Below are 26402 nucleotides of genomic sequence, written 5' to 3'. Positions count from 1 at the left end.
ATATCTGTATGACTGGAAAAGACCTCGCCCTGCTGAATGTATCTTGCCACAAATCTGCTTTGACTGGTTACATCCCAAAACAATAACTGCGGATTGTAATTTTGAGTCACTTGTCATCCTACAGACCACATGACATTTTTTGGGACCATTGGGGGATATTGCTATGAGCCAAATTACACAGCAAAACCTTTTAATAAAGAAAACGGAGCCACTCCTTTTGCAGTGCTGTGACAATAACATTATTCTGTTGAGAAAATAGAAACAATTGTGTATTATCGCATTCATTGAAGCTGCTTGTGAAGTTTTAACTTTAACTTGCTTTTGAGGATGGAAATTAACTCATTAGGGTTATTCTCTGAGTACTCCTTGCTTCACTCCCCAATGAGAATTTACTCCTTTTTCTTTAAATCTACAGTAGTCTGACTGCTGGCTTCTGAAGGTCAGATACTGACTCACCAAAACTACTCATTTAAATAAAACATCTTTCTGTGTGAGATGTTGGTGACTTGTTTTTTTTTTCTGGTGTGATGGAGCCATGTTGGTGAGAAAATGTTACAAGTTGCTGCTGCTCCTCCCCAAGTTAACCATTACAGAGACCCACCCAAACAATTTTGGAGACAGCGGTTGTGTTTGGCTCCGCTCTGTAATTCTGAGGCGAGCATGACGTGTATGTTTACATGCTGTGTTTGAGCAGCAGCTTGTGTGGGTGGTATTTGGGTTTTTCTGATATTTTTAGGGCAGACAGAGTTCCCTGGATAGATTAGAAACACCAGGCAGTGTGTAAGTTTATGTGTTAACCTTTAAAAGTGACTTTTTAACTTCCATGTACTTCCACCAAACTTCCATGTATTTCTCATAATGGGTGAGCTATTCTGCTGTTTGCCTGCTTCATTGCTTGAGATGGTGAAACCTCCAGTAGGTTAAAAACTGCTTTAAAACTTGATCTTAGCATAGCTTCTGTTTTTGTGAAGCAAATCCTGCAATGCACATGGGAAGTGGTTAAAAAAGAGAAAACAGTCCAGCATTTTAGATTTAATGTTCTGGATTTAAACAATAAAGAACTCTGGTTAAGACCTTATGCATCCATCTCAAGAATAAACAATGTTCAATATTGACCATGGCATCATAATGCTTTTGTATTTATTTAATTACTCAATCAATAGAAGAACTATTTCATAGATTGCTAAGATGTCTGATAGTCTGTTAATGTCTTTCTGGTACAGTTTTATGGAAAACAAAGACTACAGCATAGAGCGAGTAATTTACCCAGGTACTGTGGAAAATAATTAAATTCCTTGTTTTCAGGAAGCACAGATGTACAAAGCTATCTAAAAAGGAATGTCGATGTGGAGATACAGTATGTATGGTTCATTAGGGCTGTGAGAGAGCAAGAAAGAACAAAATCTTCAGCAGATAACAGAATGAATAAACGGAGTACAGCAAAATTGATCTTTTCAGCTTAGACCTTCTGTTATGCATTACGCTGAATAGAACATTTTTGTATTCTTTTAAAAATCCCGGCAGTGATCTACTTTCTCTAGAATGCACATTACACAAGTTGTACACTACTCAACTAGTAATAGTTCAACTATCTATATTTTTATCGATAGTTAGTAAAAGCCAGTTTTAGATTGTTGTGTGTCAGTGACTCTGTTCCTTAGGCATAGTGAGTAGAAAAATACAAGATTTTAAGTTCTGTTTTTATTATAAAGAAAAATCTGGATCGGCGAGTCTCTAATTTTCACAAATAATACAGATAAGATAAAAAAAGTACAACTCTTTTACTAGTCATTAAAGACATTCAAAAGATGCATGACTCATATTTATATGTAATCACTTTATACCCTCTGTTTCACCTCTTCATGCCTTTCTCAACCTCTTCCTTGCCCTCTGTCTGTTTGATCCTCCCATGTTTCCTGACTGGGATTTAGAGAGGGAAATCACAGGTCAGACAGTATAATGAAACTTCCAGTCCCAGATGGACAGACTGAAAAATGAGAGCGGATCCAGATTAACGTCAGACGTGCTGTGCTAATTCTGCTTTATACACAGTCCAAAATATCGCCTTTCAGATAGGTTTAAATATGGAATACCTTTAATCTGCTTCATTTTCCTGTATCTATAAAAAGCAATTCTGGGACATTATCTTGACTCATAATTTTCTAAGCTCAGCCCTGTGTGTCATTTAAATCCTCCTTAATCAGAGTGCAACAGATGGATCTCCAGCTCTGTTTCAAGGCTTCAACTGATTAATTTCCCTCTTTGCTTGTGTGCATTCTCTCAATCCAAACTAGTTCTCAGAGGAATGAAGAAATGTACAAACACTTTAAGCAGATGCTTATAAACTCAGAACTGATGGATTAATGTTTGTCCAGTGTGTCGTGTCTGTTGGGTGAAATAACTGAAACCTCTATGACACACTGACTCTCCCAGTAGCATAAATATACCACAAATATTCCCACCAAAAAACCGTCTCTCAAGTTCAGTTGCTCAAAGTGTTTCATACAATTGCAATAATTTTCTCAGTGAGGATCAGTAAGCATTAGCCCACACACTCTGTGTGTTTATTGCTCATGTTTCATTTAATCACTGATATGTGTTATCTGTAAAGGTGGAACAAATTCTAACTGGAATTAGGTTGACTAAGACAGCTCTAAAGTTATGAAACAATTAACTATTTTAGGTAATTTTCTGGTTCTGCAACAGCATACAGCAGGTTTGATAAATGACAGTTTTGTCATATATAGCATGCAAACTATAAAATGGGAAGTATATTCATGTAAATATCAGGGATTATCTTCTTCATTTCTTTTTTACATGTTGTGCTCATCAGTAAAGTTTAGCTGCATCCTTCCAAACAATTGGAAAGTGGAAGTGACTTCTCTCAATTTTCTCTTTTAAAGGAACAGTAAAGCTTGTATTTCATTGTAACCAGACTCTAGTACTTGCCTTTCCGTGCTTGCTCTAACTGATGCTGAAAGTGTCTACTTTTGACTTTTTACCTTCTACAGTCAAAACTCACAATGTGACTGTTCTTGGTATGGTGCAAATTTGATTTTTCAGTCTCTCACTGGCTGATCAGATCTCGCAATTGCGGTGAAAAGCAAATTTCTCAGTTCATCTCTGTTTTTTTTGTTAATTTTTTCCTGTTCTATTTGTAATCTAAAGCAAAACAATCCTGATCGATCAACTGACATCTAAGTTAAAAGAACATTAAACAAATTTTATTAAAGCTGGTCTCTGCTGATTTAAATGTATTTTCTTGGTACCTGACAGCAAAGATTCCCAAAAGACAAGTCCACTTTTGCCCATTGATGACACAAAGAAAACTGACTATGTAGAGAAAAAAAAAGATTCCTGTGGTTACTTTTATTTATTATGTTTCTGAACACAGAATTTCGACACTTTGATCTTCCATATTTTGCTGAAACATCTTATCACTGAGAGCAGGCTCTGTCACCACCTCTACTTATGCACTGGGATCTGAGATACGTCCCTCCTCTCATGTAAAGCATTGTCCACAGTCCAGCAGAAGCTATTACGCATAAGGCTTAAGTGGGCAGCTCATTGTGTTGGCTCACACTGGAGGAGATGGAGGACCCCTGTCAGACAAAGACCTCCGTTTGACACATAAACAATGGAGCTGGCACACAGCAGCCTTCAGCCTGGGGAGAGGAATGGCACAATGAGTCTGTTTCTGCTGCAACATGGAGGAAGAGTTTGCATGTTGCTTTGTCATTGTAATTCAGAGTTGTGTTGAGATAGAGAATACAAAATGTATTCATCTTATTGTCTCATACAAAACAAATTTTCCTGAATGTATTAAAAACAAGTACATATTTTATAGGTTTGTCAGCATCATACAATTTTGTAAAAGGTCATGTCAGACTCGCTGTATTCTACAGGGTTGGAGACCTAATAAGCCTTGATTATTGTTCTACACATTACATTCAGATAATCATGTTAAAAAAAGCCAAATTTTTTTCTTACCCCTGTGAGTTCATAGTGTAATGTAAAATCTTCAGAATGCAGTGAATAATTAAATGTGTGTAAAATTTAATTTTCATCCCTATATTTTAAGTGATGAAACATGGACGCAATGATTAGGATTTAATGTGTTACTGGACGCCAAGCTTCATAAAAAATAAGATTTCAAATGTATCACACGTCCTTTGTGGCTCTGACAAGCTATATTTTGCACTCAAACCTTACATGGGCATATATGCCCTCACTGTTCTAGACACACTAGCATCCTGTGTTATCTTCACCCTTCAAAAACAAGGATGTGCTCATAATTTCCTGTTTGTTACTTGTTTTTGTTATTTTTGTTTTTAAATGTAGAACCAAGCAAAGTGTGAAATCAAAAGGAGTAAAAATAAAATAAAAATAACCGGTTGCAAAAGCCAAGATTTATATTTTAACCTCTGACTAATTAGTTCCACGGCCTTCTGTTAACAGTCTCATACACAGTGATGTGGATAATTTAGGTTGATGTTTGAGGACATGAATGATATCAAATCTGCTCATTGCAACAACATCAAACCATAAAGAGCTACATCTTTTCATTTTGTACTTGAGTCAGCATTTGGTTTTCGGGGAAAAAAATGCCAATTTTTTTTGGAAACAACAGTCATGCTCCGTTTCGTTTGTCTGGAACTTCTTCAGTCAAAAGCTTTACACTGAGCTATTAAGAATGTCTTAAAAACAATAATGTCTTGGCCTTCTTTGCAAGGCAGCAGCAGAGGTTTGGCAGCTGTGAAGAAAGGCACCATTCTTCTGTGGAGAGAAGCGGGGATGCTAGCAGTGCTTGGACAGGAAGGAAGTCAGCCTGGCAGCCTCATGTTGGGAGAAATGTAGGAATAGAAAGGTTGCATGAGTCTGGGAGTGAAGAGCACACACAGATGGAGGCAGAAAGTGAGACAGGAAAGTGTGTAAATATCTATGATACGTTGGTAGGATATGAGCATATTGATTCTCCATAAGAGAAAGGTGTGAAAAAAATAACGATTATGAATATAGGAAAAGACATGGCCGTACCATAACCCTTCTGTGTTTACAGTAAATACTTATTAAATTAACAAAAATAAATAAAACAAAATCTATTTAATAATTCTAGGGCTGTAAACAACTATTTTAGTGATCGAGTAATCTATCGATTATTCCTATGATTAATTGAGTAATCGGATAAAATAAATTTATAAAATAAAATATTGCTAAATTTAGCATAACACCGGTGTTACTATTGGATATCTACACCAGTTTAATTTTTCATATTTGAGCTTCCCTAACAGTTACTTTTTTGTAGTTTAGAAAATTAACCTGTAACAATAATAGCTCACTTTCTACAAGAATCTGAAATTATATTCAAGTTAATAATAAAGAGGCAGGCTCACAAATACGCTTATAAAAAGTGTCCATACTCAAGCTTTTAGCTTATGTATTCATCTTCAGTCAATTTAATAGATGAACTCTCACCTTGCCCAGACATTTATAACTTTTGTGTCCATGTTAGCGACGGGATTTGACTCCTTAGTATATCACACACAGAAACTCCTGAGTTTCTGTGTGTGAGTCACACACACATGACGTAGCTACGATACGTTGCACTACGACACATAACGCTACGACACATAACGTAGCTGCATTACGTAGCTGTAACGTAGCTGGTGATGTTACATAACTGGTAAAGTAACGTCACCAGCTACGTAATGATGTGCTCCGTCACACATTTCTTGAGACCGGGATGATATGAAATTTTTTGTGCGGTTTGTCCATAAAGCTACACTTCTACTATAAGCATCAACTACTCAGCCACCCGCCGTGTTCAGTCTATCCTCTTAAATGCATAAATACTCCCGCAGCACTCCCGGAGGAGAAAAGCTGACGTACTCCAGGCATCGCGCCAGTCATTTTAAAGATGCTAAAAACAATGAAAACCCGGGCGTTATCACCAATCAATAAAATCCCCACAGGCCGAACTTGAAAATTGGACGTTATGCTGCTAACACTTAGCTTTCATCAAGAACTCATGGGAAGAAGTCAGAGCGCTGCGCAACACAAATAATGTCCCGGTTGGAACGCGGTGCGCTAAATAATAAAACATAATTTAATGAAGCTCTGAGGCAGATACATTTTCGAGGAATTTTAATAATCGAGGAACTAGAGTCATTCAATGAATTTCTAAAGTAGGACGGCTCCCATGTGAGAACCCATCATGCTGAAATTGTCAGAAATGTTCTTTTAAGAACATTTCTGTATTATATGCTTATACTTGCTGTTATTTAAATGTATAAATAAGGATACATGGCTCCTTATTTTCGTGCTTAAAGCAAATATTTCTTTATTTTTTACCAGAAGTAACATATAAATGTTTTTATTCCCTCCAGGTTTGAGAAGGGGAGGATCTACACCTACATTGGTGAGGTGGTGGTGTCGGTGAACCCATACCGTGCCATGAACATCTACAGCCGGGACACTGTAGAGCAGTACAAAGGTCGTGAACTATACGAGAGGCCGCCACACCTCTTTGCCATCGCTGATGCTGCTTACAAAGCCATGAAGAGAAGGAACAAAGACACTTGTATTGTTATCTCAGGTACAATGAGAAGTTCAAGAATCACAAAAACAGTTATTTTTTTTTTACATTTTAATTTCACATGGTTGCTTTAAAATATATTGTGTTTTCTTGGCATTTAGTGTAAAACTTTTGACTGTTTCTTAGATTAATATTCTGTTTGGCCATTAGCAATGCTGAGGAGGATAAAGCACCACTCTGTGGACAAAGAAGGAACTTAAATCTTAAACTGTTTGGAAGGTTTACAGAACAAGAAGTATGACGTATTAACATGTGTTGTTCTGAATGAAGTAAAAAAAAAAATTACTAAAAAGAAACCCAAAAGTGTCTAAAGGACTGATTTGCACTGAAACCGTTTTAACATTATAAACAGTTCAAGTCTCGCTGTTCGATTTGCAAGCCATGCAAACCACTGCAGGGCCATTAATGCCAGAAATACTTTATGGTTATATATTTATCTCTTTCTTTTTATTGCAGGGGAAAGTGGTGCAGGAAAAACCGAGGCCAGCAAGTACATAATGCAATACATAGCTGCTATTACCAACCCTAATCAGAGGGCGGAAGTTGAAAGGTGAGCTGAGTTTTGGGAGGAAATATGGATTTTGTTTTGTTGAATTACTCTCTTGCTTTGATTTTATTTGTGGAAACCAGTCAGACACGTTCAGTAGGAATAAATTTGGCTTCAGTCAACCGATTGCTTTCATTGTTTTGAAGGAGTCGTAATCTTATAGGAATGCTTACCACCTTACATCAAGGCTCTTGCATCATAGACAGATAAAGTTACAGTCCAGCATGGTGTTATTGTCTCAGGTGACTGAGCAGCTGGTGTTTGCCTTTAAGGCACAAAAAGATGTTATTGCTCCACAGTACAGAACAATCAATTATGCTTTAGAGTGTAATTAACCTGGATTGATATAAAGGAGATAAGTAGAGCTGTTTGCAAAGCAAACAAAACGTCAGGTAGGAGACTGAAAGGTAGATCACAGATTAAATATTGGAAAATACAAAGTGCTGGTAACACACAGCAGACTGAGGAAGCATAGCTTCGTGTTGGGGGTTTATTGGGCCCATTTTGCAGCCAAAATAACAATCAAGGATTGGACTCCACTAAACCCCTAAAGGGCCGTTGTGGTGTCTGGCCCAAAGATTTTAGTAGACCAAGTTAACATCTCAGACTCATTGTTGTTCTCCCCAAAACATTACAGAAGAATTTTTGCTTTATCACATTATCCTGTAGAGAGGCCACAGGATGAAAAGGTCACAATGCTTAAGTAGGAAGTAAATGTCAAAGAGTCATCTACATAGATGGTGGGACTCCAGGTTTTCAGTTGTGAAACTCTGCTGTTCTGAGCTCACCCATTTGCCATTATTTTTTGACTCTTCATACATCACTTTTAAGGACTGAACGTTGGCTTACCCAACCCACTAACAGGTGTCAGGTTTAATAAATAATCTGTTTTGTTGGCTTTACTATCAGTGCATGTTATGTTATGTTATGCCTGAAGGATATATGTGAGCATTTAAAATCAATAGTACAAAGTACAGTTCCTTATCTCAAAATGTGGTTTACAATAAAGGATCTTTGGGTCAAGTTCAGTGATTTGTTCTGTCTTGGTACACTTTACTTTGACCCATCCAATGTCAGAAGCAACAAATTTTCCACAATTATGTGGTCTTTTGAACTGTCTGTCATTGTTATCAAACTCTTGAGCTGCAGAGCTGATTTACTCGTAAATATTAATCCTTTCCCGTGCTGTCTGTACCTCAGTTGGCAGCTCAGAGATTGAGCAGCAATGGGCTGACTTTAACTGACCTTATGCCTACTGTTAGGTATGGCGGAGGACCTGTCAAGCTGTGGGACCTGGAAACATTGTTAATGTGCATGACGTACTAAACTGAGTCATCACATTAACAATGTAATGTAAACACCATGCTGTTAGATGGATGGCCACAGATGCAATGTTTTATACATTTTATTTTCTAGACTGCTGTGTTTTTGAACACTGTACACTTGTGATATAAAGATGTTACTGATGATGTTTGAATAATTTTTTTTCTCTGTTCCACCTTCCCGTTTCACAGAGTAAAAAATATGCTGCTGAAATCCAACTGTGTCCTGGAGGCCTTTGGAAACGCCAAAACCAACCGCAATGACAACTCCAGCCGCTTTGGCAAATACATGGACATCAACTTTGACTTCAAAGGAGATCCCATTGGGGGCCACATCAACAACTACCTACTGGAGAAGGTGGGGTGGTAGGATATCAAAATGGGACACCTTGGGACGGGATAAAAAGATTTGTTAAGACCAAATTTCAAGTCCTGTCAATTGGATTTAGGTCTGAACTTTGACTGAGCCATTCTGATATATGAATTTGAGTTGATATAAATCATTCAATTTTAGCTTTGACTTCTTGTTTGGGGTTCTTATCCTCCATCATCACTCCATTTTCAAGTCAATTTGACACAAAGGACTACTCCATCATTTTCCCATTAAACTTGTCCATAATTAAGAAAAGTATCCCCAGAGCATGATGCTGCCACTGCCATGTATCATGTGTTAATTTTCTAGAAAACTAAGTGTCCAGATTTTGTATTTTTTTTTAATTTGGTCTCATTTAACCAGAGAAGCTTCTTCCACATGTTCATTGTGTTCCCTGCATGGTGTGTGGTTCGGTCATAGAGTATACAGATATAGATCTACATTACACACTGTGTGTGACTTTTTGTGTTGCATTGGATTTTATTTAAGGCCATCAGAACATCCAAGGCTGAATATAAATACATGCCACACTTTTTGATGATTTTTCACATGAAATGCTTATAAAATACATAAAAATTTGTGCTGTTGAATACTCAAGAGGTCTGAATGCTTTTCCAAAGATCTTCTACACATTCCAGACTATCTTTATGTTTAGGATCAGTGATGAACAGCAAGACCATTGGTTGAGTTCAATTTATGATGTTGTGACTTAACCAAGCCGTGTTTTTTTTCTTCCTACTAAAACAGTCCAGGGTAATTTTCCAGCAGGAAGGCGAGAGGAGTTTCCACTCGTTCTACCAGGTAATTATATTCACACACCTGTTTGGATTTGCATGAACTCTGTGTTCTGTTGCACAAGCTTCCTTGTAGGTTTTTTTTAATGTTTGATGTAAATGTAAAAAAAACTTTTATACAACAGAGCTTTGTTGTGCGCAACAAAGTCCTGTTTTGTTGCGCACAACTCCATATATTCTAAACTGGGTGCAGGACCAGTCTGGCAGCTGGTTTTACCACTACAATTACATCAGGTGTAGCATATCAAAAGGAAAAGCCCTAGAGAATTGTAGATGTGGTAAATAATTCCATGAAAAGCAGAAAGGTCTGTGTTATAAATCATTTAAAGGGAAATTCGCTGTATTACCATTAAATGTAAATATAACCTCACGGGACTTCTGTCAATATGGTAAGCACCAAAATCTGCATTATGAGTCAGTAAGAATCCTCTTGTCCCTATTTATAGGAGTATATAAAGTGATTCTTATGGATGTTTGTGTTGATAGTTCAGTTGTATTCACAGATTATTTAGTAATGAGACCCTTCTGTTTCATGCACTTTATTCCTGAAATTGACAAAGTTTCAGTTCATTCAGTAATGCGCCACTAAAAAATGTAATCAGAAGTTTTCTAACCAAAATATGCTTCTTTTTTTTTTTTTGTTACTAGCTGTTGAAAGGAGGTCCGGATTCCCTCTTACGCTCTCTTCACATTCAAAAAGACCCAACGGCCTACAACTACATCAAAGTTGGAGGCCAGATTAAGGTATTTCAGACTCTGTACACATATGAATAATCTACAAGTTATCATACTTAAAACCAAATTTTTCCTAATTCTTCTTCTTATTTATTAATTCTTATCTTGTAGGGCATAAAAAGTAAATCTGTGTTTAAAGCTATATGTTTGGGTTTTAGGAACAGAAATGTAGTGACTCTTCAGGCAGAGTTGCTGTACATAGAGCTTGATCCTTTTCCAAACCTATTTTTTCAGATCTGCTATCTCTGTTGTTGAATGAGTCAAATGATTAAGAATAACATGGAACCAAAACACTGTACAGCATCCAATTAGATGATGTCATGCAGCACAGCACACCCAAACAGCTGAGGTGTAGCTTTCCACTCTGTCTAAGCAACTTGTGTTTTAATTTCTAGGACATCTGTAATTTAATTAACAGCTGAACTAGAAATCAACCCTTCAAAAAATGAATAGACCACAACATTCAGTGGGAAGATATTACAAATATTTGCTCCACTGTTCAGATTTATAGAAATAATAAATGTTGCATCAAGTACACTTTGTCTCTTGTTCTTTGAATGATTTAGTCAATGTGCCTAAAGCATGTTTTTTTTTAATCTCTTTGCAGTCTGGCATCAATGACAGCGCTGATTTCAAAGCTGTAGCCGATGCCATGAAAGTAATTGGGTTCACAGTCGACGAGATTCAGACTGTTTACAAGATCCTGGCCACCATTCTTCATCTGGTAATACACAGAAAACCTCAATCTTCATCATTTTGGTTGGCAAGATTTTTCCTTTTGCTATTTTTGCTAAAAAAAAACATAACGAAACTGGAAAGGACAGATTTTATTTCAGTTATACTGCTCAGTCACTCCTAGAAACATTCTCCTCAAAGGTTGAGTGTTGGACTTTCCTTTTATAAATGTCAGACTTTGGCATTATAAGAATAAAGGACTCATTATGTTTGTTATCTTGCCCAACAAATAATGAGAAAAGGTACCAACAGGACACTGTGCCCCTTATTATGGGAATATTTTTCCCCTAACCTCTCTGAACACATGCTATTTTACTCCAAGTAATTACAAGCAATGTTGTTGAGGAAATTAAAACAGACTGTTGAAAAAAGAAAAACGTAATAATTAGTACAGTGCCTACAAATAAAGAATAGAGAAATTATGTTTTAAAACTGGAGCAGTTTCATGATTTAAATACTCATAAAAATAAGTAAACTGTAAAGTTTTAAATTCAAAACCATTACTCAAGAGTTTTAACAATGTTTGACTAAACAGCAAAAAATGCTTATAAATCTTTTGTTAATTTGTTAAATTATCCACCATCAGACCATACATATAGAATTTTGTGATGTGGACCAGGACAAAAGAGGAGAGTCACATACATGAACTACAAAGTAGTAGAAGTGTGACGTAAAATGTTGTCCTGCTACCTCAGATGCCAAGAAGCTCAACTTTGCTGAAGCAGTATTGGTACTTTAGACACCAGAAAATACAAATTTGTAGTTTTTGCTCAGGCTAGTGTGAAATGATGTGAGCCAAATCAAATATCTGGTCATAAAATTAGCAGCACTGTAATGGATTCTGATGTTGAGGAAGTCAACACTTTGTATATGTATAAATATAACTACAACATTACAGTTTTACTGAGCTAATCAAATATTATGGTATTTGTTTAGCTGTAATAGGGATACTAAATTTAGAATATTGAAATAAGAAACTTCCATAAATGTGTCTATTTCATTTTTATGCCTTGGAGGGTTTTAAATGATATAGTAAAATCTGAATAGAGTAGATAGAGTGAGCACATAACTCATTATTTAATCTATTAGACTTGCCAGTGGCGTGTTGTAGTTGCTTTGATAAATTATTGCTTTAGTTTTCTATTTCTCGCAAGAACATAAAATATTTTTAATTTTCAGAAGTTCTTACTTAAACAGAAAAAACATAAATGAACCCACGTTCTCTGTTCTGTCCTGCAGGGAAACCTGACCTTTGGAGTGGATGGTGATGTTACCCTGATAGAGAACACAAAGCTTGTCTCTGTCATTAAGGACCTCCTTTCCACCAAGGAGGAAAATGTGCAGAAGGCGATGCTGTATCGCACAGTGGCAACTGGTCGAGACGTCATTGAAAAACAGCACACCACACAGGAGGCCAGTTATGGGCGAGACGCTCTTGCAAAGGTTATTTCTGGGCACCAGTTCTGGTGACCCTTTTGTGTGTGTGTTGTTTTTTTTTTGTAGCAGCACTAAAGAGATTAAAGCAACAGAGGTCTACATGTGCCTGCAGGATTGTGACATTTCACTTGTTGCTTTGTGTTACTTATGATTCTACTTATCGTAGTTCACAGTAACATATGAGTCACAGTGTTTTGGCATCAGACGGAGACTGAACATTGTGGAGGATTCAGTTCATGTAGGCAGTTGCAAGACCAGCGCAGTGAAGCTGCTAACAAAAAACAACAAAAAAACTGACTCATTGATATTTTGACACTTTTCATTCCGGTTACTCACTTGTTGCTAAGCATTTGTGCCCTGAGATAATCTGAGCACAAACAAGCACAGCATTCTTGTAACCAGGTTGCTATGTATTGCAAATGTTTTTGCCCAGGTCCCTCTTGAAAATGAGATCTAGATCTCAACGGGGTTTACCTGGTTAAATAAAGGAATATATATATATTATTTCCCTCAACATTTTACATTTTCCTCAGGCAATGTACGAGCGTCTGTTCTGCTGGATCGTTGGGCGCATCAATGACATTATTGAGGTGAAAAATTATGATGCCAGAGTCCATGGAAAGAACACGGTCATCGGAGTGTTAGACATCTATGGGTTTGAAATTTTCCAGAACAACAGGTGAAGATAAATGTGAAAAAATTGTTTGCATTTATGTCAGTCAATATTTCACAATTTATTTTATGTGCTTTTTTTATTTTGTAGTTTTGAGCAGTTTTGCATCAACTACTGTAATGAAAAACTGCAGCAACTCTTCATTCAGCTGGTTCTGAAGCAGGAGCAGGAGGAGTATCAGAGAGAAGGCATCCCCTGGAAACATGTATGATGTGTTTTGCTTTCATATTAACCTATGTTTGTGTAAAATTTACCTTCCATCCTTAAAGCAATTGGCTATTGAGTTTAGTTGACAGCACTGGTTGTCAGACACGTTAGAAGTTTTCAAAGCACTGCCGCCATGCCGTCAAGAGAAACAGCAGGTGTTGTCAAATGTTGGAAAAAAAAGAACCAACGAAATTCAGCTTTACAAATAATCAGGAAAGCCCCTGATGTCAACAGTCCCAAATGGGAAAGAAGGTGGCTTCTCACCAATCTCATCTAAATCTAAAATGGCTTCTGGATACTTTAAACTTAAAATTATTTGCATTATTAAATATATTTTTAACATTTAAAAAAATATGTTAAAATATATATAAGAGAAGATTAAGATAAGAGAAGAAACAATGGATCTTCATGGTTTTCCACAAGACGTACACACTGCTGGGTTTTATTCCAAACAGTGGGTGTGTAAGTGTGTGGGTGTATCATAAAAGGGGGTTTCTAGGACCCAGAGGTAATTCACAGTTGACACAGTAATGCATATACAAAGTTGGAGTTCTTCGTGCACTTAATGAATTAAAAAAAACATTTGCATGCTGCTGATCAGATGAGAAGTAGGAAATTTACATCTGTGGTCAATTGATTGATGTATCTCTACTTGAGATTTTGCTGCAAAAACTTTTAATTCTGGTGGGTTTTTTTCTTTTGTGTTTGGTTTGCACTTTTATCATGTAATCATTGGACATTTCTGTTTTCCAAACTGAATTCACCTCAATCCTTGATCTCCTTTTTTGTAGATTGATTACTTCAACAACCAGATTATTGTTGACCTGGTGGAGCAGCAGCATAAAGGCATCTTCTCTGTTCTGGATGAAGCCTGCATGAATGTGGGCAAAGTCACGGACGAGGTCTTCCTGCAGGGACTGAACGTCAAGCTGGCCAAGCACGCCCACTTCACAAGCCGCAAGGTAGGAAGAATGAGTTGCAGATATTAATCATGTTTTTTTTTTGGTTTATAGTATGTGACTCTTTGTAGCAGAGTTTGATCTTTGGAGTTGAGTAACGCCAAAGCCTTCTTGCCTTTTCGTAGTTTTGTGTTTGAAACTGATTGGAGATCTGCACCTCACACTGTTTCCTTCATTTTACCTTTCTCATGAGCTGTGTGCTATATTGCAATGACCATTCTTGTCCAAATGCATTAAATATCCATATCTATACAATGTGAAATGTTTACCCTCATAAAATCATCTTGATACAGAATACTAGCTTGTTCACATCCTAGATGTGGCTGTAATAATCCAGGAACAGCAGAGGGCAGGTTTCTCCTTGTGTTAAGTAGCTTTTAGTGCTATAAGTGTAAACTGAATAAACAGGAAGATTCACTGTCTAATTCATACTAATGGTGTCATCAGACTCCCGAACCAAAGCTAAACCAAATGTCTTGTTATTCATTTTTGTTTGCGACATCTCATCTTCTCTGATCTAGTTGATATATGACAAATAAAGTCTGCTGGGGGCAGAAGTTAAAAGATTTCATTCTACAGATTTTTTTTGTTTTTGACTGGAGGTCTGCTGCAGTCTACTTTTTGAACACCAGGGGGCAACAACTGTCAGGATTTGTTTTTTGGGAGTCTGACTCAACAATTTGCACAAGTGATGTCACTATCAGCCTATAGGAGAGTGGAGGAGACATATTTACAGATTTATGAGGAGAGTCATACAGGGGAGCTAACGTTAAGTGAAAAGGAGAGCAAAGGATATTGCTGATGCAGTTGGAGTGACTTTTGACAGTCATTGCGTGTGTGTGTGTGAGTGAGAGAGGGAAGCTGTTAACTGAAATATATAAATCAACAGGCTGTGCCAAAAACTGTTCAAAGTCTTCATGTTCCCATGTGAAGCAAAAACACCCAGCAGGCCCACCATAGTTCAGTACCTGGTACCCACCGTAGTTCAGAGTGAAAAAACTGCCCCATGTCACAGGGAGCTGTGAATACAGAAGGACTGAGGTAAAGATTGTACTGCAGGGTTTATTGATCCCTGAAGCTTCTTTTCCTCCTTTCATCCACAAGTCGATATTCTCTTCAATATCGCTCTTCTTCTGCTGCTCTCTGACCTGCTCCTCCTGCTGGAATTTCAAAGACATGCCGGGTTTCAGAATACACTTATCCTGCTGGTGCTTCCTGGAACTAATATCTGCATGAATCAATATTGTCTGGAAACCTTTTTGTTTACTGTTCTGTTTGAAGTCCTTTTCCTGCACAATGTTGTTGTGAATTAACTTTTTTTTTTGTTAAGAAGTAATACGAGTTGTTCACTGCTTCAGTGAATCCCATATAAATTCTGAAGGTGTAAATCTTTTTTATGTTGTGTGAATACAGACAGGTATTTTGCTTAAAAATTAATTTGAGCCTATTATATGAATAAAAGAATAATTGAGCCTTCAAACAAATGTTTATATCAGATAAATTATTATTAAACCAGCCCTCTCCTAAAGTTTCTCACGGAAGTGAGATCAGTAAAGGCTGTACTCACCTTTGTTGCCAGTGGTTACACTGGTATACAAGCTGTGCACTGTCTACTTTGCATGCAATGCCCCACGAGAAGACATAATACAATGGTTACAAAAATGCAAGGAGTTTACTCACTTTTGTGTGATACTGTATGTACTGGTTGTGTCCCCGTTGGTGGCAACAGCTGCTATCATGCATTTGAGAACTGATAACCTCAAGATTGTCTGTTCGAGAGCAAAATTCATGGATGTATTAATAACAGCAAGTCCAGAAGCAGTAAAACAGCCTCTGACCATCACATTAACACCACCATCTTTGACTACAGAAACTCTTGAAGTAATTTTGGCAGGTTGCTACTCAAATGACATTCTTTTTTTTCATTGTTGCATTATGACTCTCACTTGGGGGTTTAAACTCTTCTACATTGATATATGTCAAAGACTTAGTATTTAATCTATTGAGAAGACTGTTAATCTATTGTTAAGACTAAGTTTTCTAGCCTAGTTCATGTTATCAGAAGGGGTCTGTGTAATGGTTTTATTGATTATACAGAGAGCAATTGGGCAATGGTTTGAGGGAGATCACTGTTTCATATAGGGTCTAAGTGGGTTTTCTTTTTTTTTGTCTGCTTTTAGCCTTTTATGCACTTTATTGTAGCAGGTGCCACCTGCTGGTCACATTATTTTTACACAGCTTTTTAAGCTGCAGAACAGCATTTTTACAAATCCTATACCTCCTAAATTTTGAACATAGATATCATATCACACATTTTAAAAGATAACCCAAAGTAGTTTTTTATTGTTTGTTTTTGCCTAGTTTTTTTTTCCCTCTACATAATTATTTAGATTTCTGGATTTTAACTTAAAGGGGAAAAATAAGAGAAATCCTACTGTTTCACTGTAACATAAAATTCTTATCTCTAATCCCATGTGCAGGGTGTATGGTGGTTCTTGGAAAAGGTTTGAAATTCACAGATGTTTGAGGATAGGAATTCCACACAAGTCTGAAGACTCTTTAACCCACCCTAATTCGCCAGCTTCCACCTTTCACACATTCACCCTCGCAGACAGACTAAAGCAGATGTGAAGCTGAAGTAGGAAACGAAGTGTGAGAAAGAAAGAGGGAGTTGGTGTTGTGTGAGAAACTAAGAATTAAATATGAGGTGAGATAACCACACCAAGAGGCAGCAAGAAAGAAAGGTGCTGAGGCATGTGGAAAGACTGTATGATAATCACAGCTATATCTGTAGTTAATGATGTTTGGCATAGACTTTCGGCAACATTACAAAAACTGTTTTGTTTTTCCAGCCCATAAACTCCATCAAAAACGTGTATTACAGCCACAGCAGGATGTTTTCTTTTTGTCCTTGATGAACTTTTGTGGCCTGTTCTGTTCAACAAAATAATAAGTAAAAATATATCAGAAAACTAATATAATGTGTCGTTCAGAAATATAGAATTGAGAAAACACTATTGCACTTGTAAGAAAGAAACACCTAAAAACATTGCAAAACATAAAAAAATGAAAAAAAAAATTTTTTTACCCTAAGACAAATAAATATCAACAACGAAAATTTCTTTTGAGAAAATCAAAAATGAGTATAATAACAATAAAAAAATGTCTACAGAGTCTTAAGTTGGATAAAAAATGTAACACATACCAAACAAAACACAACACAGTGTTAGATGAGCTAATTCAAAAACATCAATTAATATACAAATAAAGACTGGAAAGATCTGTTATTTGCTGGCTTTTTTATTTATTTATTTTTTACATTTTTCAAATGGTTAGCATTTGTATTACTTGTTTCCTGCTCCAAACAGGGTACACAGAAAAGACAATCTGCAGGAATAGAGTGAGTCATAGGTCTTGGCCTAAGGAGATGCTCATCTAACAGGATCTGTGCAGCATGTCTGCTTTTTTCTCACCCTCCTCTCTGTGCTAAATGATGCTACACTGGCCGCAGACTGACGCACAGGCACTCTGTCCAGGCTATTTCACTGCTTCAGTAACTCGCTCTCTACATGCAGCATGTGGTCAGTAAATACACTGTTGCCGCACAGACGGCGTGCTCACATCGGCTGTTTCCACAGATGGGGAAAGGGTATGTGTACAGAGAGAAAGTTTAGATCCATAACAGATGTACTTTGTTGTGATTCTAGCCCAATCCATGTCATCTCTGTCATGATGTTTTCCAGTCAACTGATCAGAAATCCCTTTCATTTACTTCCCAGGGTTCTTGGTCTTATCAAATACTCAAGTTGTTTGAATACTTGGAAGCTTCTAGCTTGTTTACACTTTTTCTTCTACCTAAAAGGATATGTTTAAATTTGCATAATTGCATGTGATATTTTTTTCTGCTTGTTTTGGGGCAGTAACATCCAGCTGTCTGCAACATTTCTGCATCTAGTTGTTTGCTATAGCTTTTGACTTTAATCCAACAAGATTTTTAAAAAGGTTTTAGCCATGCTGACCAGCTGCTAAGTAGCAAACTTGTTCAGTTGATTTTTAGAAAGCGTTTTTTTAGGTCATTATAACAGTGCTTATCTTAAGTAGTCAATTTATCTATCTCTCTGTCTGTCTTGAGAAACGGGTAACTTTGCAAAGGACCAAATTTTAATTAGATCTTCAATGCCTTTCACAACAAAGTCCTATCATAAGTTCTGTCATTCACTCATTTATTGTGACTTTAAAGGGGCCTAAAGGAGCCTTTTTGTAATCAATTGCTAACTATTCACCATATTTAGCATATTTTATGATAGCATCACAGATGATATTGTGATATCGTGAGAAAGCAGTCAATGTTATGTAACCATGCGGCTAAACACAATTTTACTAATATTTCAAAACAGAGAAATTATGATTATGTAGGTCTTTAGCTACTTATATTATTGATTAGCAGGGTTAGCACACCTAACTATTAATAGACCCCTACATCAAATGAGTGCATTTCTACGTGATGCATGTATAAAAATGACAAAAAATGAAATGTTAAAACATGCTGATCTTTTCAGATATCTTGCTGACTTGAATAAAGATTATTTCTTTATTCAGTAACGGTGTTACTGAATAAAGAAATATTCAGTAACATGAATATGTATGTATCTCTGTATTAGATAGAGATACAGAGGAAGTTAATGTCATGTAAATGTATTGAACGCCCCACTGAAGAGGGTGTGACATGTCGTGTAGTGCATTCACCAATTGGAACAAGATACTTTGTCGTCATTTTACTCAGTGAGTGAGCGTGTAACAGTTACATTAACTTATAAGCAATCAAAACAAAGAATAATCAAGTAAAACACACAATCTAAAATACACACATGCATCTCCAACAGCTTTATCTTCTGCTCCTTAACATCTCACTTTTTCTCTCCCCCTGTTGTTTTCTGTTTACAACTCTGTTTACCTTCAGCTTCTTGTGCATTACCTCTCACATAGATCCCAGCACGTTGCTTGTACAGGTGCAGAATACTAACAAGTTGTTTGTGTATGTGTACTCCACCAGCTGCCACATGTATGAATTCATGTAGGCGGATGTCCTGGGAGGTAGAGCTTTCACGCACCATGTGTTCGTAGTGCTAATCATCCAAACGAAGTGGTCATTAACACCAGGGAGGTACAAGGTCAGCAAATGTACAAAGGACAGGTGGAGGGAGTCAAAATGATACCTGTGTACAGGAGGATATTATATCCAACAGGGCAGCTCCGTGGTTTTATTAATGGGCTGGACTGGGTTTGTACTCATCCCTCTTGCTTAGAGTCAGGGAGGGACGTCGTATGTGGTGGTTTAATGCCCTGATAGCTGCTGCAGAGATTCAGAGATGATCAGAGGCTGCTCATCAGGAGGTCTGGCCTGTTTGCTGGTAGAGCTCTCTTTATTCCGGGGACAGAGATTATTGGGGCACAGGTGGCTAAAAGGATTTCTGGAAAGGGAAAAGTGATGGGAGATGCATGGGAGCATAAAGTCTGGCAGGAGCAGGGGAGGTGACGATAAAAATGAATTCTGGTTTATTGGCAATCTATCAAAACAATCTGTGCTGTAGAAAATGAAGGACATCCTCCTGTACAGCAGCTGAGTTTGCCAAGAGTATTTTTTCTGTTGACTTTAACATTAGAAAATCTATGTCAACAAGTAAATCTCAAATTAGAATATCATTCCAGATGTGCTTATTTTAGTTCAATAAAGAAAGCTTTATATTAAATTCTTTCACAACACAGTGCTATATTACAAGTGTTCTTTCAATTTTGATGTGATTAAGAACTAATTAAAAGGCTAGATTATTTTCAGGCTTGGCTATATGGCTGAAATCACAATCTTAGGGTTTCATATCAGTCGATATCGCTAGTTATTGAATAGTTTTTTTTGTTTTAAATATCTGAAATACTGGTGGCTGTTTTATCCAGCTTCCTCTCAAGCTGTTGTACTCATTTTCTCCATTCACTCCACATAGTTTTCCTTTTTCTTTTTTTAAGCAGTTATGGGGCATGATGTCAAAACATGAAACAGTTGCTGTGCAAGTTACTCAACAGGTTGTTGCTAGGTAACCAATGAGTGAGTTAGATAGAGATACAGAGGAAGTTAATGTCATGCAAATGTATTGAACAACAGCCTTCATCAACGTCTGTGTTTCTGCTAATTTTGCATCTTTTTCTCTAGTGATAAGCTCCACTGAGTAGGTACAACAGGCTCTTACTAGTTTCTGAGCAATTTTGTTATCTTCACTCTTGGTCTTCAAAAGAACAAATTACAAAAGCTGTTTTAAGACATTACATTCTGGTTTTCAATTAACATTCATAACATTGAAATATCTAGCACCAAAAATAAAACATTCCTTAATTTTACCCCTTCTACTGTTAGCCATAGCCACTGATTGCTTATGTTCATCCACAGCACCCCCTCAGTTTAACAACTTCAGCAGCAGTGTTTTTGTTCCTCAATTGTTGACTGAAAATCCACAGAAATGCTGAAACAGCATCACAGCACCTCAGGTCATAAAACAGGTTTTATGTGTAGTTATGGAGTTTTCATGCTTGCCACATACTGATTATGAGCCCCCAGGAAACAGAAATCAAATGACATCCTAACAGTTAGAACAGATGACCCAATCCTCAAATGTAAGTTGGGAAAATCTAAACTTTTTAAATTAAAAATGTGTAGTAACCCTGTCATACAATGAAAGACACACATATTCAGTCTGACATTGGTCATGGCAATAGGCTGAGTCCAAATCACAGGAGAGGTACTAATAATGAAGATGCCAAGCTTTGTTTCTGGGGTGTGTGTTGGAGTGTGACTGATTGTTTTGGATGAAGGGACTGTGTGGCTTCCAGCAGATGCAGTCTGCCTGTCTGAGAGAGCATCTGCTCATCTGCTCTGTATGTCCTTTACATGTTTACCTCTTAAAAGAAAAACAAATCTGTAAACAACTTTCTGAATAAACAGAAAGCAATAAAAACAAGTTTTACATCTTTTCTTTGTGGATATTTTGCCAGAGAGAGTGGAGTTTTTTTTGGGTTTTTTTGTCTTTTATTTATAATTACCCGCTAAATTAATTGTCTTCATCTGAAATCGTACTTGGCTTTCCTGTTTAAAGAGTAAAAGTTTTTGATAATAACAATCTAAAGTAAAATCCCTTTTTGACCATTTCAAGAAGTATGCGTGCTTGTTCAATCACTAAACTCAGCTTTATGGATCATTCCAGAATAAAAAATAATCCTAAATTGTATAGATGCACCACTGTGGTCTACAAGACTTCACAAAGCTAATATTTTTTCTACAAAGACTCTACTTGAAATGACTGAAAGATCACTTTTAAAGCATTTTTCAAGGAGGTCTTAAAACTTTTGATTTTAGTATCTGGCTTCCTTCTAAGGTGGTTGTTTATTGGAGGGTTTGTCAGCGTCACACAGTAAAGAAATTGACTTTTGATTACGTTAACACAGTGAATTATGAAGCAGTTGTTCAATAGTTTTAGGGAGGAAATGTTTGAAATAGAAAAGATTACAATAAGAAGGAGATATATGAATGGTTTCTGTGTGAATACAGCAAAAGTCGCACTTCATCCTAGGTTCTTTGTGTTCCTGTTGCTCAGACACTATCGTCAGAGCAACACATTTTCCTACACAGTCTGCATTTAGTCTAGAAATCTTTAGTTTAATTTTCATCCATTCTTTTCTGCCTTTTCACTATCTTCATTTGCTCATCCTTCTATCAATCAATTCATCTGTTTCCTTTCATCCATCTATCAGGTTTGAATGTGTCCATTCACTTTATCCGGCTGTCCGTCCATCATCGTCTTGCAGTTTGTATTTCAAATTTAAAGCCTGACTTATGTATAAATACCTTTAATACACTAATAGTGAACTTCCTTCTTTTGTCTAAGAGGGTATAAAATATTTAACTGTGAAAATTTGAGTCTTGCAAAATGATTAAACTTAGACATGAATAATAATGTGTAAACACCATCAACCCACAATCCCTTTAAAAGAACCCATTAACTCTCGCAGAAAGCAATGAATTCAGTCAGAGTGAAAGTGCACAGACTCAAGCCGATCCCCTCATAACGGGCTGCATCTTCTTGTAATGGTGCCAGACTTTTGTGATTATAACAGCTCTCTAATTACTATCTCTTTCACTTACACACACAGGCAATCACACATTTCTTTTGTTTCCTCATCAAACTCTTGTTGACAGTAACTGGAACCAGCTTTGTGTCTCAGTAGATTTCTTTTTTTTTGCCAGGGAGGTAAATAATCTTTTGATTTCCACCAGGAGTTTTTCTCAAATCCGTCAAAGATTTACTTTCAGCCCCTTTGTGGTTTTGATTTGGGCCTTGGACTTGGTTCATTCAGCTGTCTAAAATAAATCTGAGGCTCTTATTATGTTTGCAGAATTTCCTCTTATTCATTGCTGCTTGTGTGTCTGTTTCTTGTTAAAGTCTGAGAGCTCTTAGCACACCGATGAGTCATTCATCACTTTCAGAAACTAATGGAACATTTTGTAATGGCTGATTTGACAGAATTAGCCACTAAATAACTATTAACATGGCTGTAGAAGGTTGTAATTTATTTTAGCATATACCACCTAAACCTAATAAATTACATTAGATATGATGTAGAAAAAGTTATTCATAAAGCAGGTGACATTAAAGCTCTATGGTTAGCATCAAAGAAGCACATTTATCAACCATGAATAGTTTTTCATTACATGTTCATCTTAATACATTGGAATATCATAAAAAGGTTATTTTATTTTATTAATTAGGTCCATACCGTTCCTTTTCATTGCCAAATACACTTACTGTTTATTTTTATAAGTGACTCTTAGCTAATGAAAACCCAAAATTGTTTCTCACTAAGTTTGCTAAATAAGACTAATAAAAAAAACTATTTTAGCATAATAATATTATGTTATGCACAATCATGGAAAAGTGCTACAATTATGAAAGTTACCTAAAAGACAGTTGGGCGACTTTCAGTCCCTCGACAAAAGCCACAAATGGTCATTGCTAGATGAGAAACTACTCCATTATACTGTAGTATGGTAGAGGACTTGGATATATGTTTTAGTTGGCTGTCATTTATGTTTTAAATTTTGTTTTTATTGGTCTTATGTAATGTAAATTTTCTATGGTAAACTGAACCATGGACTCTTATCTGTAATGTATAATAATTTAAATTAATTTGAATTAAAGCTTCCAACTAATTAATCTTTACGAGTTTCACTCAATTAATTCAGTGGATATCAAACGTTGATGCCCTAATCTATATAGATGCACCTGCATATTTCCTTCTTGTCCCATTTGCTGTTATTTCCCTTCTCCCTGCTTACTTGACTCTGTCCTCTGCTCTCCTCACATGTTCCCATACAGGCTTCAGTATCTCACTCTTCCTTACCTTTGTTTTCCCCCTTGATGTCTCCACCTGTCAAATTACTTTAATTTTCCTCCTCTTCCATCTTCTTCAGTCCTCCTCTTGCTGTCTCAGTTTGCCCCCTGGTTTTGAATTTACTTCCCAACATTGATGCACGTTCCTCTCTGTCCTCTTGCTCTTTTACTGTGGGACTTAATCAAACCTGACAGTCTCTGTGTTTCTTGCACCAGTGGGTTTGCTGTGTCAGTAATGCTCATAGCTCTGCAAATCATTCTGGACACTCAGTTTAGCCATCACAGCTTGACTTGTGAAGAGTTATGATCAAAGGGCCACCGATGACTTGACGCTTTGTTTTAAAGTAGACTTGGCACAAATCTTTGACGGTAAATTCATTTAGACTTGAAAAGAGTCCTGCTGAGCCTGATTGTTTAAGGGGGTAAAATAGGTTGTTTGGATTGATGAGAAATTGCACCAGGTTTGTTGCCAGTTTGTGTGAAAGAGGATGAAATGGAGCAACCAAAACATGTCTCCTCCTTCTCTATTCTGGCAGAACTGCCTTTATGTGACAGGAAGTAAGAATCTCATCGGTCCTTCTGGCTCAGTTTGCGTTGCTGACTGGACTTGGTTGCTGAGTCAAATTCAAGCTACAGAAGCTTTAGAAAATGTAATCTGCTAAAGAATATTTGACCTTCAAAAAAGGTTGATAGGATTTTTTTGTCAGTCTTTGCCTAAAAAAATCCATGTATTCTTTTCATGCCTATATTAATCCCATTAAATGGGTACATAAACTGTTGATCCAACCTGTGAAAAAGAGGGATGTGAACTGTTTTCTCTATGATCTTATAAAATGTATAATAGACAAAAAGATGAAAAATATCCCTCAACTCGGACAGTATAATCACAAATACACGGTTACATTTTTGACTTTGATCAATTTTAACAAGAAAATTCAAATTTCTTTGGATAAAACATGTTTTTCCCCTCTTATGTCATATTCAGACTGTGCTACTGCTCAGTTTACATTAAATAACTGAAATCAAATGTTAACATTTTAATTATATTCAAATGTGTTTATACACACACTTAAAAATGATTGAAGGATTTTGTACAACTCATATTATAAATTACAATAAATTTACAACCAATCAATCTGAATACAGACAAATAAAATCGCCTTTGATTAATATTTACACCTATTTTGGTAACATTTAAAATATTACCCTCTAAAATCTGTACAAAATGTTTAGTGTAAATTTTATATTAGACAATTTATTTCCACTTTGATTTTATTTTTATTTACACTTAGGGGACTTTTCAAGGATAGCTTATATGATCAGTATTGAGCTTGACCTTATTAATGTGTTAAGTGTGACTGTAAATTAAAACCTTTATATATTTTTCTTTTTTAGCCTGTTTGCTATTGAAATATCCAGCTCTATGGAACTCTATGTTCACTTTGGTGATGTCCACTCACTGTTTGTGTTTCTCTTTATAGCTCTCACCAACTGATAAGAGTCTGGAGTTCGACAGAGACTTTCGCATCAGGCACTATGCAGGGGACGTGGCGTAAGTATCTTAATTTTTTTTTTTACTTATTTAGGGAAAGCTTTTACTGATGATTCATCCACTTTTCTACTTTTTTATGCATTCATGTCTCAGAGCTGCTGACTGGAACTAAAGCTGAGAACATTAAGTTGTTCCAGAAAAAGATTGAGGTTATTAAAGGCCCTCTCATTCAGATTTCTTAAATTTCTTACTTTGTCCATTCCATTCTCTGAAGAGAAATATATTTTTTTCAATACGGTTTCTTTTGATATAGGAAGCTAATATATCTTTGGTTGCTGATTAGGGTGCAGCTGTTTATCTGTTGTTGTGACAAACGTGCTTCTCTATAAATTAAAAATATGAATGTTTTATTTCAGCAATTTAATTTAATAACATACTGTTGTTCTTTCATGATGCATTCTGAGATTTTATATAGGGATTTATTTCTGTAGATTTTTATCAAACCAAGGATGCTAAATTAACTTTTCAGTTGAATATTCTTTTATTGAGATGTACTTGTATAGTATGCATTCGCAAAAAAACAGTATTAAGCATTACCTTATGTTTTTATCAGTGTTATTTGTTGGTCAAAAGTAATCTTCATTGCTATTAAACAGTGTGACCTGTTTTCAGTCACTCACAGCACCTGAACATGACTTATATTGTTAAATCACACACACTAAGAACCATCATCAGGGCTCTCATGGAAATGTGTTGAGCCTATTTGTGAAGGCTAAGTGTCTGGTTCCCAGGGGAGCAGGACCAGGCTGGCAGCCTTGATTGATCCTAGTGCCACAGTAGGGTAAGGCAGGAGACTTAAAGCTTTCACAGCATGGATTATAACAGCTTGGCTACTTATGGAGCTCCTTCACCTACTCAGTATATAATCTGAAGGTGTACATTAGTACCAGACATTTTGTACACTGGCAGAACAAAGCTGAAAAGGTCCTATTTTATTTTAATGACCACAATTTGTGTAAATGATGGTGGTAAAGAACAGCAAGCAGGACAGTATGTCCGAACATTAAAGTGAGCGTCATGTGTACTTACCAGACATTTT

The 26402-nt window shown here is 36.5% G+C and overlaps 1 protein-coding gene across 1 annotated transcript in view; it reads left to right on the top strand.

Moving 5' to 3' along the window:
- Window positions 1-26402, top strand: part of myo1d (myosin ID) — a 114312-nt gene that overhangs the window by 39942 nt on the left and 47968 nt on the right. Inside the window, exons 2-12 of the mRNA XM_023341193.1 lie at window positions 6387-6595; window positions 7052-7145; window positions 8657-8822; window positions 9585-9638; window positions 10280-10375; window positions 10974-11090; window positions 12341-12544; window positions 13072-13217; window positions 13302-13416; window positions 14210-14380; window positions 25293-25363. Coding sequence (XP_023196961.1) covers window positions 6387-6595; window positions 7052-7145; window positions 8657-8822; window positions 9585-9638; window positions 10280-10375; window positions 10974-11090; window positions 12341-12544; window positions 13072-13217; window positions 13302-13416; window positions 14210-14380; window positions 25293-25363 — 1443 coding nt within the window. The remainder of the gene's footprint in view (window positions 1-6386; window positions 6596-7051; window positions 7146-8656; window positions 8823-9584; window positions 9639-10279; window positions 10376-10973; window positions 11091-12340; window positions 12545-13071; window positions 13218-13301; window positions 13417-14209; window positions 14381-25292; window positions 25364-26402) is intronic.

This window comes from Xiphophorus maculatus, chromosome 10, assembly GCF_002775205.1.
Source record: "Xiphophorus maculatus strain JP 163 A chromosome 10, X_maculatus-5.0-male, whole genome shotgun sequence".
Taxonomy (NCBI): Eukaryota; Metazoa; Chordata; class Actinopteri; order Cyprinodontiformes; family Poeciliidae; genus Xiphophorus; species Xiphophorus maculatus.
The sequence above is the reverse complement of the archived record's forward strand: the minus strand, read 5'-3'. Positions and strand labels throughout refer to the sequence as shown.